General features: G+C 43.5%; 1 protein-coding gene across 9 annotated transcripts in view; it reads right to left on the bottom strand.

Moving 5' to 3' along the window:
• Positions 1 to 19,045, bottom strand: part of LOC137525748 (cyclic nucleotide-binding domain-containing protein 2-like) — a 67,704-nt gene that overhangs the window by 16,496 nt on the left and 32,163 nt on the right. For all 9 annotated transcript variants that reach the window (XM_068246943.1, XM_068246942.1, XM_068246938.1 and 6 more), the window contains 3 exons: positions 9,076 to 9,227; positions 5,083 to 5,221; positions 3,519 to 3,627 (listed from right to left, as the gene is read on the bottom strand). In XM_068246943.1, the coding sequence (XP_068103044.1) occupies positions 3,519 to 3,627; positions 5,083 to 5,221; positions 9,076 to 9,227 (400 nt within the window). The remainder of the gene's footprint in view (positions 1 to 3,518; positions 3,628 to 5,082; positions 5,222 to 9,075; positions 9,228 to 19,045) is intronic.

The following is a 19,045-nucleotide window of genomic DNA, read 5'->3' as shown; positions in this document are numbered from 1 at the left end:
CCCCCCCCCCCCCCCAAACACACACACACAAGAGACATGTTCAAAATATATGGAATAAGGACATAAGGATGCCATTATTTCTTTTTTATGTTTCCAACATATACAATATTTAATACTTACGGGTAGCTTGGATGTAAATACTCCTGTGTAAAAAAACCCTGTATAAACAATTGTGTACTGATTCTCCTTAAGTTGTATACACAGGAAGCACTTTTGAGCAGCCAGATTGTGCGCCAAGTCAAAAACAGATTGTGTGCCCTTCCTAAAGTCTGTTCCCTTTTCAACATATACTCATTTTTGGAATCGGGATCACCCAAGGGGGTAACTAGAATTTTGTTAGATATCTGAAATAGGGCCTTTGTGAGTAGACCCTTCTCTGCTTAACAAATCAAATCTACAGTACAGTATTTGGTTTATTAAAAAGTAAAGTTTTACACTGTTTAATAGCAAAGTATTGGATCTGGGGATAGTTAAAAATTAAAAAGGCACTATATGGCAGCTTATATAGATTTTGTAAAGCCTTAAAAGGCAGTCGCTGCCAAGGTTCCCATCCACCAAATGTCCCATCTGGAAAAGTTCATTTCCCATCCATGGTGCCACTATATATCTCTCTAGACTTTGAGGAATTGATGGAGTAAATAGGAAGGAAGTCATCATAGAGGCATTGTCTCTGAGACCAAACGTTACATAATATCTATTCTATATGCATCCTGTAAAGGTCACAGTGTGAAGAAAATCCTTATCATTCACACTAAGCTCTTTTTCCCTAATTAAAATACGGAAGTGCACCTGGAACATCTATAGTTTTCCTATCTTAGTTCATCTAAGGCTGCCAAGGTGCACCATGATACTACATGTCTCAAATGAAAAACAACAGCTTGTTAGAGTACTGGGAAAGGCTGTTGCCCTTGATGTGGGATTTGAGCCTTTGACCAGGGTTCGAATCCCAACTCAAGCCAGTACCACCATGGTCACAGAGGTGTCACCGCTGGATAGCGCTTAAAGAGAAACTCCAACCAAGAATTGAACTTTTTCCCAATCAGTAGCTGATACCCCATTTTACATGAGAAAGACAATGATTTTCACAAACAGACCATCAGGGGGCGCTGTGTGACTGATTTTGTGCTGAAACCCCTCCCACAAGAGGCTCTGAATACCGCGGTACTGCTGGCAAACTGCCACAATGTAACAATGTTCAGAGACAGGAAATAGCTGTTATTAGCTGTCTGTAACAGACAGAGCAGCTAGAAACAGCTAAATAACCTGCCCACAGTAACAATGTCACCATGTAATAAATGTCAGAATGTGAATCTGGGAGAGGAAAGATTTTACAATGAGCAAACACTGACTAAATCATTTATACATAATTATGGTAAAAAATGAAGCACTTTTTTTACTACATTATTTTCACTGGAGTTCCTCTTTAAAGTACATACAGGTAAAGCTTTATGCTGGATAGCATATTGGTAAAGCTGTTGCCGTTGTTGTGGGATTTGAGCCATTGTGGGGTTTGTATCCCACCTCAAGCCAGCACCCCATGGCCACAGCGGTGTCACCGATGTGGCCATGGAGATCACTGCTGGAAGATGCGATTGAGTGAGTTAAACCTATCATAACGCAAAGCTCACAACTCTGCAGGGCAGGAGGAGAAGAGAGGCATGTGGGCCGCTAGAGGAATGCGGCCCGCATTTATCTCATTCATGGTTAAGGGGGAAGAGGCGCCCAGAGCAGATAAAATACGTTAAAAACAAATACAATGAAAAAAGTGAGGTGGCTTACCTCAATGAAGACAAATTCACGTATTAATAGAATTTTATTGCACTGGCAATGCGTTTCGTGGGTGCATACCCACTTCCTCAGGCCAAATAGCAGCGCCTAATAGTGCTTGTAGCCACAAATAAGGCGCCTCTCTCATCTACGGTGTAAGGTGTAACTTTGACCATTTTCTCAAGGGCTCCCCTATATTAGTTATCAAAGAAGTAAATGTGCCTCATACAAGCAAATATTGAATCTTATCTTTCTAGCAGTAGGGGATGAGTTCTGTCCGAGGTATTGGTGTCACAATAAAGCCGTTTTTCTACATTTGTATATACCTATGAGCTCTCCCATTATTATATTGTTATGATGGATGAGTTCCTGATACTCTGAAGCTCCTCAGTAGGAGTTCAGTAGCATAACAAAACTAAAATATTAAAATAGAACATTAAATTATTTTAAGCACACTTAAGTGTAGGTTGAATTATTATAATAACAACAACTGCTAGAGCAGTGTATTTTTATATTTGCAATGACAAGTTGTCTTTGTTAACTCAGCAAATATAGCAGCCTCACTCTGTGCCTAGTTTAATACAGTAGGAATAAAGTGAAATAAGCCCCACAGAGATTTAATAAAAATCAGTATTGACAGCAGATTTAGAAAAGACTATGCAGTTTCACCTGGCTGGTCTAACATGATTTAATGGTGGATGTTAAATAAATTATACAGATCTGTAGCATCAGTCCCTCACTGCCAGCTTGAAATAGTGTGTAATAGGCCCACATGACAACAACATGGTTGCAATGAACAATTGATAAATCTATAAAACTTTGTCTGTCAGTCCCTTTGGACTGCTCATGCAGTATAATAAGCTCCAAACAGCAATAAGGTAGTGAAAGTGGACACTGAAACAATCTATAAATGTCTGTATCAGTCAGTCTTTCCTTGTGTGGTCTGATATAGTGTACATGCGTTGCTCACACCATGTGTGTTGCATTGCGCACACAATGCCATTGCGCATGCAAACACATTGCCCATATAACTGTTTGGGCACGTTAACGTCTCTGTGTTGTAATGGATTACATTACCCTAACATGGTGTATACCAGTGATTTTTTTAGATAATGTACAAAAACATGCACATTCCATAGCAAGAGACCAGGCTAAGACATGAAGCATGCATTGTAACACAAGCTTTACTCAAAGCTCATAGTGTCAATGCAGCCTAATAAGTTACACATAGCAAATTTATATTGTCAGTGGACATGACATAAATGTACAAATCAGTGGCAGTCAGTCCATTAATGACTGGTCTAAATGCATTACAATAAGCCTCACCAAACAATGGCATGGTGACAGTGAATGTTAAATACATTTTTAAAAAATGTATGGCAGTCAGCAGGGCCTGCCGAGGCAGAGGCAAGAGAGACTCCAGCCTCAGGGCGCTGTGTAGGAGGGGGTGTACAACTCACTCAGCTATCATTCTGCCATTGTGTTTGAAGCAGAGAGAAATAAGAAAAGGGTATACATGGCAGTGACTGCAAGGCAGATACCTACAGAATAAGGTGTTGGGGGCCATGGGGCACCTCTTAGTCTAATAGCAACCAGTGTATGACGGCTGGGGTGGGAGGGATGGATGGGGGGCACACGTTGGTGTCTCATCCTTGGGTGCTGGAGGACCTTGTCCCAGCTCTGGCAGTCAGCCCCTCCCAGCCTTGTCTAACGTAGTGTATGTGCAGAATAATAATTGGTGATGTACATACGTGCTTCTTGTAGAAGTGGAGTCTGCTCTATAGGCATGGAAACATTAAGCCACTTGTAGTAAGATGGGCAGTTTGACAAATCCACAAACCTAAATACTTCACATACGCCCTGGGAAGAAAAATACAAAAATAAGAAAGGACTGATTGCTATTGTGAATATATTTCAAATCTGACTGTTCAATTTATCACAGCAGTGTGAATCTCAGTACAAAACCACAACTACATTAATAAAAGGATACCACAGTTTGGAAGGTCTTGCCGTATCCGTATTTTTTCTGTTGTAAATGATGAGCTTCTCTAATAAAACAGTGCACAGTGGGTGCCATTTTTTATTGTAAAATAATTTTTCATGGTAGTTTAGAAAGAAATAATACAAATGAAAAAAAATTGGTATGGATGTTACAAATAACATTTAGGGCCATATCCTATTCAAGGTGATAAGTAGCTTGCAGATGCGAGCTACTTATCACCTTGCCATTGTGCGAGGATTACCGGCATATCCTATTGCCCATATCCTTCGCGCGATGGCCAATCGTTAGGGAGCATTACTCAGGCGAAAGCCTGAGCAATGCTCCCTATTACCGGGTGATGGGGAGTGAGGTTTACGCTGTGGTGCTGTCCATCAGCACCACGGCCTCGCTCTCCACACATGCGCACTAACCCGCCGAACATCTGGGGGTCTCCTTTAATAAGGCGACCCCCAGAACTCCCTGTCGGGTCGCCGCACACTTTAGAAGCCCCCCACGTAGCTCTGCCAGGCACCCCTATCATAAATACCGCCGCTGATCACCCGACGCCTCTCGCCGTAAATTCCGTCGCATAATTACAGTGTATCTAACTGTCTGAACCAATAAAATGGCTCAGACAGCGGACCAATGGGGAGCCCCGGCTGCAGATTCAAAGATGCTTTGCCCGGGCTCCTATGCGGACAGTAATTACAGTGTTAGATACACTGATAAACTGAATTTGCGGCGAGAGGCGTCGGGTGATCGGCGGCGGTATGTATGATAGGGGTGCCGGGCAGAGCTACGTGGGGGGCTTCTAAAGTGTGCGGCGACCCGACAGGGAGCTCTGGGGGTCTCCTTATTAAGGGAGACCCCCAAATGCTGCGGCGACAATGTGCGTTAGCTGCTTTAGACCTGCTTTTTGCAGGTCTAAGCTAACGCTCATGTCTGCCGTAAAGTATCACTTCCCGGAGGCATGCAAAAGGTAACTATATACCGTGTAAAGAACTCACTGGGTGATTATATAACCCAAGCGAGTTCTGAAACGCGGAAGAGGTGAGTCATCCCTGCCCGTTGCCTCTTACTAGTAGCGGCTGCTACTTAACTTTTTAAAGCTGGAGGGGGAGCGCAGATCGGGGGACCCAGGCGAAGGAGGGGGGGTCCGACCCCCCTTCCCGCCGCTTTGCCCAATACCCCCTTCCTGCCTGCTACCCCCTCCAGTTCGGGCGGCCCCCCACCCACGACTTGGGGAGGGGTGGCAATTTTTTCCAAGGTTGCCTCAGGCGGCAAAAAGTCTAGGGTCGGCCCTGATCAAATGACATTAATGAGCTCATGCTTACCTCAGTTATGAATGCAATGCTGTTACTTTTACTTGTATCCTGCATGATGAGTCGGTTATAGTCAAATTCTCTAGTTTGGCAATTTTCAGAAATGCTTTTGATGTGCTCAGGAGGCCAATGAGAAATGATATCTAGAGATCTAAAATGAAAAATGTCTGTGATGGAAGCAGCATTATGTTATGCTTTGTATGAGTATCATCCAGAAAGTAACAGCCATTTGATTTTATCTGCCACACAAGGTATTCTTTCTGTGTAATTTAACTTGTATCTGCCAGGTTAATGTCTTGCCTCCCTGCAGAGCTTGTCACACATGGCTGCACAACGCCAGTAACTGTTATGACACAATGATCAGTTGCCTGGCTCACGTCACAGCAGATGGCAGATACCTGCATTTTGGATTCAGGCAAGGAGCAGGTTAATTTGCCAAAAGGCTTCAGACAGGTTTGATGCTGCAAGCTTTGTTATCTAATCAGAACAAAATCTGGTTGAAATGGGAGTCTGGAGCCGGTGTTGTGTCTGATCATGCAGCCTGTAAATTTATGCTGCCGCGCCAGCGCAGTGGGAGCCTGTGCTGCCACATTTCCTGTTCAATTATACTGCCACGCTAAACACCCCAAATATACAGTGGGATGCGAAAGTTTGGGCAACCTTGTTAATAATCATGATTTTCAAATATAAATTATTGGTTATTACGATAAAAAATGTCAGTTAGATATAGAGATACACACAGTGATATTTGAGAAGTAAAATGAAGTTTATTGGATTTACAGAAAGTGTGCAATAATTGTCTAAATAAAATTACGGCAGGTGCATAAATTTGGGCATTTTATTGATTCCAAAACCTTTAGAACTAACTATTGGACCCTGATCAAGTGCTGCCCGTCTTCTAACTTCTTCCTCCTCCTGGCTCAAACCTCGGCTGGTCTCCTCTCAGCTCCGCCCCTCAGTGTCAGAGATGAGAGGAGGGACTCTCTCTTTTCTCTGCCGTGCACCACGCTCGCTGGAGAGACTGGGGACAGAGGCAGCAACCCCAGCTCTCTCAAACAGCGATGCGGAAATCCGGGGGCCCCAGGCCCCCCTGTAGCTCCCTTAGAGCATGGGGCCCGTCACTGTTGTGATGGCTGTCCCCCCCTGATGGCGGGGATGATTGGAACTCAAATTGGCTTGGTAAGCTCAGTGACCCTTGACCTACATACACAGGGGAATCCAATTATGAGAAAGAGTATTTAAGGGGGTCAATTTTAGGTTTCCCTCCTCTTTTAATATTTTCTGAAGAGTATCAACATGGGGGTCTCAAAACAACTCTTAAATGACCTAAAGACAAAAATTGTTCACCATCATGGTTTAGGGGAAGGATACAGAAAGCTGTCTCAGAGATTTCAGCTGTCTTGTTTCCACAGCTAGGAACATTTTGAGGAAATGGAAGACCGCAGGCTCAGCTCAAGTTAAGGCTCGAAGCGGCAGACCAAGAAAAATCTCGGATAGACAGAAGCGACGAATGGTGAGAACAGTCAGAGTCAACCCACAGACCAGCACCAAAGATCTACAACATCGTATTGCTGCAGATGGAGTCACTGTGCATTGTTCAACCATTTGGTGCACTTTACACAAGGAGATGCTGTATGCGGAGGAAGCCTTTTCCGCCCACAGAACAAACAGAGCTACTTGAGGTATGCTAAAGAATGTTTGGACAAGCCAGCTTCATTTTGGAATAAGGTGCTGTGGACTGATGAAACTAAAATTGAGTTATTTGGGCATAACAAGGGGCTTTATGCATGCAGGAAAAAGAACATAGCGTTCCATGAAAAGCACCTGCTACCTACAGTAAAATATGGTAGTGGTTCCATCATGCTGTGGGGCTGTGTGGCCAGTGCAGGGACTGGGAATCTTGTCAAAGTAGAGGGACGCATGTACTCCACTCAGTATCAGCAGATTCTGGAGAGCAATGTCCAGGAATCAGTGGCAAAGCTGAAGGTGCGCTGGGGCTGGATTTTTCAACAAGACAACGACCCTAAACACTGCTCAAAATCGACTAAGGCCTTCACGCAGAGGAACAAGTACAACGTTCTGGAATGGACATCTTAGTTCCCAGACCTGAATATAATTGAAAATGTATGGTGTGAGTTAAACAAGAGCTGTCCATGCTCGGAAGCTATCAAACCTGAATGAACTAGAGGTGTTTTGTAAAGAGGAATTGTCCAAAATACCTTCAACCAGAATCCAGACTCTCATTGGAACCTACAGGAAGCGTTTAGAGGCTGTAATTTCTTCAAAAGGAAGAACTACTAAATATTGATTTCATTTCTTTTTTGCAGTGCCCAAATTTATGCACCTGCCTAATTTTGTTTAAACAATTATTGCACACTTTCTGTAAATCCAATAAACTTCATTCACTTCTCAAATATCACTGTGTGTGTCTCCTATATGATATATTAAACTGACATTTTTTATCGTAACAACCAACGATGTATACAGGAAAATCATGCCGATTAACAAGGTTGCCCAAACTTTTGCATCCCACTGTATCTGCAGCTGAACCTCCTACACTTCCCAAATTTTCAGGGTAGAGAGGTGACCACACAAACTACATCTGTGCCAAATTGCAGCCCCCGAACCCCGCTGATTCACAAGATAGCTTTTTGTAATCTTTCTCGGGAACCAGCAGGGCTCGGAGGCTGAAATTTGGCACAGAGGTAGGGTCCCTCTCCCTACTTTGAAAATTTGGGGAGTGTAGGAGGTTCGACTGCGAAGATATTTGGGGGGGGGGGATTATATTAAAGTACCCACTGAGCATGCGTGCTACTCAGTGCGGAAGGCAGCTTCCAGGCAGCACGATCAGACATTACACTGGTCAAGTGCGTGAGGGTGGGACTACTTTTTTTTTATATCGGCCCTCTCCTGGCAGAGAAGTGGCTTCCTAGAGCAAAGTATTTTGTGGCTGTAATTCCTTACCAGTAGTCCATCTGGGTCCAGACTGAAGAAAAACTGTCAGCAGTGGTGAAGCAATAGAGGTTGCAGAGGTAGCGACCGCATTGGGGCCCTTGGGCAAGAGGGGCCCCAAGGGGCCCTCCCTCAACTGCAGTATTAGCTCTTTATTTGTCCTGTGCTGGTAATAAACTCTTGTACAGATGCGTTGAATAGTAGTAATCATTAACAAACTGTTCCCCATCACCTTTTTGCAGTTCTGACACTGTAGTTGTCCTTTGCAGGATATGGTGCACTGTATCAATTGTTATGTGTAGAGTGCTTGAGGGGGCCCCACTGTAAAACTTGCACTGGGGACCATAGCTCCTTAGCTACGCCACTGACTGTCAGATACATAGTATAATATTAACTATTTCAGGAAGAGAAAGAAGAAGAGCATCACAGCATATTTATTTGTGTGCTTGACACTGTACATACACGTCTCTTTTTTTATCATGTCACATGTCGTTTCCTTTAAACCCCCCATCCCTCCAACTCATAAGTGAGGAGTGTGACGCTACTACAAAAAAAAGGAAAGCCTTGAAAAAGATATGATGAATGTTTAAATAAACGAAGTGATTATGTGGAGAAATAACACAAGCAAGTGTCTGCAGGCCCCAGGCTCTGGTAAATATTCCACGGGGAGTCTAAGATAAAGGCAGGAGATTCATCAAGCCTCCGATACAGTACTGTCCATACACATCCAATCCAAATCTGGACTTGATAAAGGGCATTGGCCCGGTGCTTTTTTGTTGCTGTATCACTGCTTTTTGAATGATAAATACAAATATTGAAGATGTAGAAGGGTCAAGTCCAGATTTGGATTGGATGTATATGTGGAGAAATAATCATCAGAAGATACAGTGGCCCTTAGGGAGGGGGGGAACCTTCTAGTGCAACCTCTAGTGCAAAGTGTAATGTGTACTAGCAATGGTAGTAACCCTCCCTGTTCTGCAAAGTGTGTAATGGCGATAGAAAACTGAGCAGGGCTTGGAAAAATCAATAGTATAGTCTGTCTATTGTAATCACCTGAAGTAGTCAATGCGGTACTGTAACTCGTTCTTCAGTTCTTCATCCAGTTTATTTGCAAAGAAATCTTTTTTGTCAATCACCAATAGTTCAGTTTCAAGCATACAGACTACTGTGGCATTTCTTCTCTGGCCCTCCAACAATGCAATTTCCTAAAAGGAGAGAAATCAGTATTGCTACATGGTTTTACTTGTTTTTGATGTTTTTTTTTTTTTTTTTTACTGGAAAAATTGAGGCTAGGTTCACAGTGGGATGTTGCAGAGCCGTGTTATAAAGTCTTATAACGCAGCTTCACACTGCAATAAGAAGTCTATGCGACACTCACAGTACGACATTAGCGTTGCATGGTAACATGTTGTCTGTTATGGTAAAGCACTACTGCAGTGCGTTACCTCTAAACACACATGCTACCAGGTACAGGACAGCATACTTTTAATTGCCTGTATGCTTTACTGTACCTACTTTTTTTCAAACAATTATATTTTATTGGACGATGTGCAACAACCACATATATACAGTATATATACATGGTCAGGTATGTTCAACATATAATCAAGAGCATGACAATTTTGTGTACATACATATCTTCTGATAAGAACAGACTTCACACTTAAGGGACAAAGGTAATACAGAAGATAGTACTGAAAACAGAGACAAAGCGTCCCATAATAAAAAGAATGATAAAAAGTACTATACTATAAATCTTAACTGTTCACAATTATATATTCACATAAGAGCTGGTGGTTGTTCAATCATGAGATATAAATGAATAGAGATAAGAGAAAACACATCTGTGCACATTGTAATGAAAATAACACCTGCTTGACCATAGAAGACACAATCTTAATTAGAAGCAACCTAATAGAGAATGTAAATTATCGGAAATTAAAGCTATTGATTAGGTCCATAATGAAGTTTGATATATTTCATGATACCTGGGAGGGTGGGATAACAGTTGGGCCTAAACACAGATGTACACTGAGGGGAGGCCTTGATTGCCTATCTATCATTAAGTCTCGATATTCCTGGCTATCTAAGAAGTCAAACCATTGGGCCCACATAATCACATATTTTTCAACCTCCTCTGTGGTGGAGTGGCGTAATTGTTCCATTTTCTTCAATCTGTTCTATCTTTTGGAACCAAAGGGAGATCGATGGAGGGTCAGTAGATTTCCATTTGAGAGGTATACATGCCTTGGCTGCATTGAGCAAATGTTTGACAAGAGATTTTTTGTATGAACGCATGCTCTCTCTAGAACAGGGGTCTCAAACTCAATTTACCTGGGGGCCGCAGGAGGCAAAGTCAGGATGAGGCTGGGCCGCATAAGGGATTTCACAAAAAAAGTCAATCAGCAGCTCCCCCCCCCCGCATTGATTTTTATTTCAAAATCGAATTCACACTGAAGCAAACTATTTTGCCTATTTTACCTTATAGTTCGCTTCGGTGCTCCCATTACAAGTAATTCGCAGTATCCCCGCTGCAAAACGAGGGCTGCAGAGCCCCTAAATCGCCCGGGGGCAATCTGCCGGCATTTCCTGGAAGGGGCAGAGCTTTCAGCTTCAGCTCTGCCCCTCCTATTGTCAATCGCAACGCATCGCCGCCTCTTCCCGCCCCTCTCTGTGAAGGAAGAGTGAGAGTGGCGGGCAGAGGCGGCGATGCGCCGCGATTGATGTCAGGAGGGGCAGAGCTCAAGCTGAAAGCTCTGCCCCTTTCAGGAAATGCTGGCGTATTGCCCCCCAGGTGATTTGGGGGCTCTGCAGCCCTCGTTTAGTGGCGGGGATGCAGCGGATTACTTGGGAGCACTAAAGCGAACTATAAGGAAGCTTTTGCCGGCGCGGGCCACAAAATATTGTATCGAGGGCCGCAAATGGCCCGTGGGCCGCGAGTTTGAGACCCCTGCTCTAGAAAGATGTAATAAGAATACTTCTGGTAGAAATTCAAATTTTTCACTAGCAATAGTAGCTATTAATGATTGGACTGTGGTCCAGAAGGGAACAATTGATTGGCAATCCCACCAAATGTGAAGAAGAGTACCCTTTGCACTTTGACACCTCCAGCACACATCAGAGACCTGAGGGAAGCACTGATGAAGAAAGGCGGGCGTTCTATACCAAAGAGCTAGCAGTTTAAAGTTCATCTCTTGAGTCAGTACACTTACTGAGCTTTTATATCCCATAATGCAAACTTTTTCCCAATCATCTTCATCAAACGACTTTTTTAATCTGCGTTCCCACTCATCTTTAAATAAAAATATGGGCTGCTGAGATAAGTCCAGAAGGGATTTATATAGTTTAGAGACGAAGTTTCTCTGGGGAGTGTTCTGTAGAATCAAGGAGTCAAAGTCTGTAAGTTTATTTTGGGCTACCTTAATCAGGTCTTTTGCTGAGAGGAATGTTCTTAATTGGAAGTATTGCCAAAAAGGGATCTTATTTTCTGAGTCAGTTTCCAGAGTAGTTATGGGGATACAAGTCTGTCCATCAACAAGATCTTTTATAATGAGATCCTTTCGTAGGTTCAAGTGGGGCATAAAATCTGTCTGGTGTCCAGGAAGGAAATTATTGGTTGTTCTCAATGAAGTTAAAGGGCCAGGTATAGTCGAGACTTTTATTTCTGAACAGCACTTTCGAAAGGTCAATAAGGTAGCATTAATTAATGGATGAAATTGAATGTATTGTAGGGCTGAGAATTTGTAATCTAGTGTAGGATTCCATGGGCACCACTTAATGTCTTGGCCAAAGAAATCTTTTTCTAGCCTCACCCAATCTTTAGAGTCTTCATTACAATGCCAATCCACAATTCTGCTAATCATGGAGGCTTGGTAGTATCTCCGAATGTCAGGAAGTCCTGCTCCTCCTCTGTCTCTAGGATAAGTTAGTTTATCTTTTCTAATTCTAAGAGGTTTCTGTCCCCAAATAAATTTAGTGAAAGCTTTCTGCAAGGTCACAAACCAGTGTTTCGGAAGAAAGAGTGGTATAGTAGAGAACTAATACAATATGCGAGGTAATATCGTCATCTTTAGGCTAGCTATTCGTCCAAACCAGGACAATGGCTTACTCTGCTAGTTCTCCAATGTGTGCTGGACATGCCGAAGCAAAGGGTCAAAGTTACTTTCTTTTAATTTGTCTGTTCTAGAAGTGATCTGGATCTCCAGATATGTAAAACTTTTATCTGCCCACTTAAAAGGAAAGTTTCGAATACAGGATGCTTTTGTGTCAGGGTGAAGTGTCAGGCTCATTCCAAACGACTTGGAGAAGTTAAATTTAAGGTTGGATATCTCTGCAAAAAGCGCAAATTCTTGTAGTAAATTTGGAATCGAAACTAAAGGCTTTGTTATGTAGAAAATCATATCATCAGAGTATGCTGCTAATTTATATTCTTTTTCACCTATTTGCACTCCAGAGATATTTACATTAGATCGCACTGCATTCAAAAATGGTTCCAAAGATAAAATAAAGATTAGCGGAGAGAGAGGGCATCCCTGTCGCGTGCCATTTTTCAACTGAAAGCTTTTAGAAAGAGTACAATTCACCCTGACACAGGCAGAAGGGTCACTATACAGTAGAGCTATCCATTTTTTCATAGATGGACCCAGGCCCAAACTTTCCAAAAGGGAATGTATATTAGACCAAGACATTCTATCAAAGGCCTTCTCGGCATCGTTGGAGAGAAGTAGCCCCTCCACCGGTCGGCGAGAAAGCCAATGCTGAATATTAATGGTTTTCACTGTGTTGTCCCTGTCTTCACGTCCAGGGACAAATCCAGCCTGGTCCAGAGAGATAAGTTCTGGGATATGTGGAAGTAGCCTATTTGCAATTATTTTAGCAAAAAGCTTAATGTCAACATTTAGTAATGAAATAGGACGGTAGCTTTCACATAACATAGGATCCTTACCCTCATTAGGGATAACCGTTATATGGGCAGTTAATAGTTCTTTGGAATGTCTGTCATTCTTAGATATGTTATTGAAAGCTTTTATGAAATGAGGAGCTAGTACATCCCTATATAGGCGATAATATTGTGTGGTAAACCCGTCCGGACCTGGACTTTTCCATGATGCTGTTTGTTTCAATGCTAAATAAAGCTCATCCTCTGTTAGTTCCTCCTCCATTTCTTTCATGTCTTGTTTCTTCAACTTTTTCAAGCCAAACTTTTTGAGGAAATCCTGAATTTTCTGGGAGTAAGACTGAGTATCTAAATTTTGTGGGAGATTGTACAGATCAGAGTAGAATTTCGCAAATTGGTCTGCTATCTCCTGCAATTTGCATGTTTTATTCTGATCTTTCTTCTTGATACAAAAGACCTGAAGTTCCATTTTACGATTACGTAGTAATCTTGCTAATAATTTGCCTGGCTTATTACCTTCCACATAGAAGGATTTCTTCCTCATAGAGAAACTATGGTTAGCTCTGTAGTATAACAATTTGAGTAATTGCTCTCTAGCAACCTGCAACTCCTCATAGTCTGTCTGAGATAAAGAGTGCTTATGTGTGTCTTCTAGTGTCTTTACTTTTTCGATCTGATAAGTAATACCAGCATCTCTCTCCTTTTTAACCTGGGAACCCATAGCTATAAGCATTCCCCTAATTACTGGTTTGTGTGCCTCCCATACTAAGAGGGGATTTTCATCTGGCTGACCATTACTATGGAAATAGTCCCTGATAGTAGATTAAACTTTTTGGATTCTAGTCTGATCTGACAATAGATGAGGATTAAGTCTCCAAGTCCAATGTTTTTTCAAAGGAGGACCAATTCTTAGTTTAGTATGTACAGGAGCATGATCCGAAATTGACATGAGTCCAATATCAGAGTCAATCAGTTTTTCGAGATCTCTTTGCATAATGAAGATCATATCAATTCTAGTATATTTTTTATGAAGCCCAGAGTAGAATGTGTAATCTCTCCCAGATGCATTAACTATTCTCCAGGTGTCAATCAGTTGTAATGAGCTAAATTGATGTCTGATAAGCTGAAGCGTTTGAAATGGAAGAGAGGAAGTTCTATTGGACGAGTCCAATTTAGGATCTACAACCACAACCGTCGTCCCCTATTATCTAGGTCTTCCATATGTCTGTTCATCTCAATTAAATGCAAGTTATGAGAAACTGTTGCTTGCTGTAGTTCCTCAATGGCTGCATCTGAATGTCAATTTTGCTTATTTATCAGGTAATCATTGTTTAACAGTTTGGTACAGCCAAACTAATTTAAAAAATAATCTATAACTGGTTACTCCTGGTAGCTGTACAGCATACACTGAACTCTGGCATTTGCCACATTTTTGAGGAACTGTAACGACATATAGTAGAATGCACTAACTTATTCAGGATACCCACTTTTACATTACCACTTAAGGACCACGGGTTTAAACAGGTTTAAACCCCCCTAGTGACCAGGCCATTTTTAACAAATTAGGCCACTGCAGCTTTAAGAGCTCGCTGCAGGGCGGTACAACTCAGCACACAAGATATTTCCCCCCCTTTTCTGCCCACCTACAGAGCTCTCTGTTGGTGGGCTCTGATCCCTGCTGGGATGTTTATTTTTATACAAATATTTATTATATTTATTTTTAACTATTTGACATTCCTGGACGTGAAACTCACGTCCAGGAAGCCATGTGCGCTCCTGCGCGTCCACGCGGCCGATCGCGCGCGTGCACGCGCGCTCCCGGCCGGCGGTTTGTTAGCCAGTGAATCAGTGAATCGGGCAACGGTGCCCGATCACTGATTCCTCTCCCCCGCAGAAAAAGCGACAGCTTCTCTCGGAAGCTACGCTTTTTCTGCTTCCTATGTCGCTCTAAGCGTACGTGGTACGCTTAGAGTGACGTCACTGTAAACAACTCATGGCTGCCATCTTGTGGCCAAAAAGTAAACTACATCTTAAGGTTAAATAAAAATAAAAATACACATATATTTACAAAAAAAATACAATTTCAATCCCACCCTCCCAAAATACCCACATAAAATGTTTAATTAAAAAAAAAAAAAAAACATTACAATTAAAAAAAAAAAAAAAACACAAATATTTACCTAAGGGTCTAAACTTTTTAAATATCTATGTCAGATTGAAATATTTCTTTTTTTTTTTTATTATAAGCTTGTAAATAGTGATGAATGCAAAACGGAAAAAATGCACTTTTATTTCCAAATAAAATATTGTCGCCATACATTGTGATAGGGACATAATTTAAATGGTGTAATAAACGGGACAAATGGGCATATACAATACGTGGGTTTTAATTATGGAGGCATGTATTATTTTAAAACTATAATTGCCGAAAAGTGAGAAATAATGATTTGTTTCCGTTTTCTTCTTATTCTTCCTTTTAAAATGCATTTACAGTAAAGTGGCTCTTAGTAAAATGTACCCCCCAAAGAAAGCCTAATTGGTGGCGGAAAAAACAAGATATAGATCAGTTCATTGTGATAAGTAGTAATAAAGTTATAGGCTAATGAATGGGAGGTGAACATTGTTCGGATGCATGAAGCGAAAAACGACTGAATGCGAACTGGTTAAATAAATTTAGCTTTTTTTTATTCTATTCCCTCCCTCACTCCTCCCGCCAGCCAATCACTGGGATCGGCTGTTATAGGCATCAGCCTATGACAGCGGATCACCTCTGAGCCTGCCAGTACAGCGCTCAGAGGTGATCAGAGCCTGCTGTAGATCGCAGCGCTGTACACTGTAAATAGATGGCGGTTTTGTCGTCTAACAGTCTCCTAGTGGTGATCACCGCTGGGAGACTGCGGAGATGCGCACGCATCGGCGTGCACGATCTCATGCAAAACACGCCCCCAGGACTGCACTCTGATTGGCGCTAGGTGGTCCTGGGGCTGCCGCCGAGTCCACGCCGATTGGCATTGAGCGGTCATTAAATGGTTAATGAGAATCTTTACCGAGATTATTTAACAACCCCCCCCCCCCCTCCTTGGGGTATACTTACCTTGAGAGGGGGAAGTCTTTGAATTCTAAAGAGGCTTCCCCCATCCTCTTCACCCTCCAGGATCCAGCGCTGGAAGCCAACGAACAGTGGCGATGTGAATATTTACCTTTGCAGGCGCAGCAGTGACTTTGTGATGAACTCCAATGAAAATAGCTGAGCTCAATTGGGTCTGCTCTACTGCGCAGATGACTCCCGCCTGCGCAGTAGAGCGGTTCAAATCGGGCTCAGCAATTTCTGCCGGGGCCCATCAGAAAGCTGCTACTGCACCTGCGCTGGTGCCTCGAAGGTAAATATTGCCTGCGATACTGCGCCTGTGCCACAGCCGACAGGCTTGATGGCTGTATTTTACAGGGCTGCCAACGCTGGATCCCAGAGGGTGAAGAGCACCAGGGAAGCCTCATTAGGATCCAGAGGCTTCTCCCCCTTTTTCATTACAGATTCTCTTTAAATATCTTTGTTTTAGCATCAAAAACACTACTTACAGCTGTAGATTGCTGTATATTGGTATGTAGCCCAGCCCTCCCACTGAAGCTTATCCTAGACTGTTTATTATGCGGCATTCTCCAACCCAGAGAATGCCGGGAGACCAGCTATGTTTTTTGTATTGGCTTTAGAACTCTCGGAAAATTAACATTCCTGGATGTTCGCTCAACACTACTAAAGATGTTGCCGCATGTGATAAATTTCAGAAAGGTAATCATGGAGAGGAAAGACTTTACAATGGAAAAACACTGACTTACGGTCATAATTTATAAATAAATATTGTAAAAAAAAAATTGAGCAAGTTTATTCAATATTATTTTGGTTATGGTTCCACTGTAAGGTATGAAGCCTCTGCCATTTGTTTAGAGAAGCTACATGCAAGGACTTTACAACATGTATCCAGGGGCGATGCTAGGATCCTAAGAGATCTGGGGCACTTTTGGGCACTCCAGCAAAAAAATGAGTGTGACCATGAATGTGGGTGTGGTCAAGGGTGGAGCCAAATTTACACAAACTTTACAGGGGTTTGAGTCAGCCTGCCCAGCAATATTTTGGATGAAGCCCCTCTCCATCAATACAAAAAAAATGCAGCATATCACATAAATAGGCAGTGTCACTTAAATATAACCAGGCAGAGTTTCCTGGCTTCTGCTGGGTGGGCTGTCTGACAATCTCCCCATAGCATTGCCCTGACCTACTTAGTCAACCCCCTCCCATGCTCTCATGGGCCTCCCATTGAGCCCCACAACTCCCAGCATGCCCCATAGAAGAACCACAGCTGCCTGCATGCCACCATAAAGGCATCACAGCACCCAGTATGCCAACATAGAGGCACCACAGCACCCAACATACCCCCCATTGATGCACCACATCTCCCAGCATGCCCACCATTGATGCACCATAGCTTCCAGCATGGCCCCCATAGAAGCTCCACATCTCTATGGTGGTGTGCTGGGAGCTGTGGTGCCTAAATGGGGAAATGCTGGGAGCTGTGGTGCATCAATGGGGGCAAGCTGGGTGCTGTGATGCCTCCATGGGGGCATGTTAGGTGCTTTTGTTCCTGTACAGGGGCATGCTGAGGGCTGTGGTACCTCTATGGGGCATGCTGGGTGCTGTAGTGCCAAGCTAGATACAGTTGTGTTTTTATGGGGTATGCTGGGTGCTGTGGTGCCGTTGTGGTGACATGCTGAAAGCTGTGGTGCTTGGAGCTTCCATAGGGAGCATGCATCTTTCAGTGTGTCCTCACTGTTCCTCTGCCCGACCCCCCCCCCCCCCCCAGCAGAGTAGCACTGTAGCACAGTGGGAAGAACTATCATCCACTCCATCCGCTCCCCAAGTCTGGAGACATCTTCTGCAGCTGGCGATTCGCCTCCTAACATCTGAGAATCAGACGCTAGGAGCTCTAGCGTCTGATTCATTCTTAAACACTAGGGGGAGAAGCCCGGAAGAGAGGATGTCTGCAGAATCTGGAGACCAAGTGGCCAGAGGTGGGTACTGCCACCCTCTGCCTGACTCTGCCTTAGGGGCATCTGGGGTACCCCAAAAAAAAGAACTGGGGCACGTGCCACTAATTTTTGGGGCTAGCAACACCCCTGCATGTATCTCTGAGCAGCACCAGCTTTACAAAAAAAATGCTTAAATACACAAGCAGTCTGAAAAATTAGGTTTTTTTTGTGACACTCTGGCCTATTTCTGATTGCCATCTCTTGTCCTGTTTACTTGTTTTTACTATTTATGTGCTTCATTCCTGACCTCCCATGACCATCAAGCCATATTACTGACTTTAGCTGTGCTGACCTCCTGGACTGTCCTCAGTTTTGAGCTTGCGGTCAGTGATCACTAGCCAGGTGTGTCTACGGGCCACAACTTGCTGCCATTCCTGCAGTGCAGCATCCACTCCATCAGAGGCTCGAGAGGAGGGACTATGCCTTAGCCCTTTTTGGAGTTATTGCGAATAAAGATGATATAACAAACAGGTGTGTGCCTGGCGGTATGGACGAGCTCAGCTCGTCCATCACCGCCGGAGGCTGCCGCTCAGGCCCTGCTGGGCCGATTTGCATGAAATAAAGTGCAGCACACGCAGCCGGCACTTTGCCAGCCGCGTGTGCTGCCTGATCGCCGCCGCTCTGCGGCGATCCGCCGTGAGCAGCGGCGAAAGAGGGTCCCCCCAGCCGCCCGAGCCCTGCGCAGCCGGAACAAATAGTTCCGGCCAGCGCTAAGGGCTGGATCGGAGGCGGCAGACGTCAGGACGTCGGCTGACGTCGATGACGTCACTCCGCTCGTCGCTATGGCGACGATCTAAGCAAAACAAGGAAGGCCGCTCATTGCGGCCTTCCTTGTTTATTCTGGGCGCCGGAGGCGATCGGAAGAACGCCTCCGGAGCGCCATCTAGTGGGCTTTCATGCAGCCAACTTTCAGTTGGCTGCATGAAATAGTTTTTTTTTTATTAAAAAAAAACCCTCCCGCAGCCTCCCTGGCGATCTTATCAGAACGCCAGGGTGGTTAACAGTTAATGAGATTGATTTACCATATTTTTTGGACTATAATGC

Source organism: Hyperolius riggenbachi, chromosome 7 (genome assembly GCF_040937935.1).
Source record: "Hyperolius riggenbachi isolate aHypRig1 chromosome 7, aHypRig1.pri, whole genome shotgun sequence".
Classification (NCBI taxonomy): Eukaryota; Metazoa; Chordata; class Amphibia; order Anura; family Hyperoliidae; genus Hyperolius; species Hyperolius riggenbachi.
Note: the sequence above shows the minus strand (reverse complement) of the source record. Positions and strands in the feature narration are given on the sequence as shown.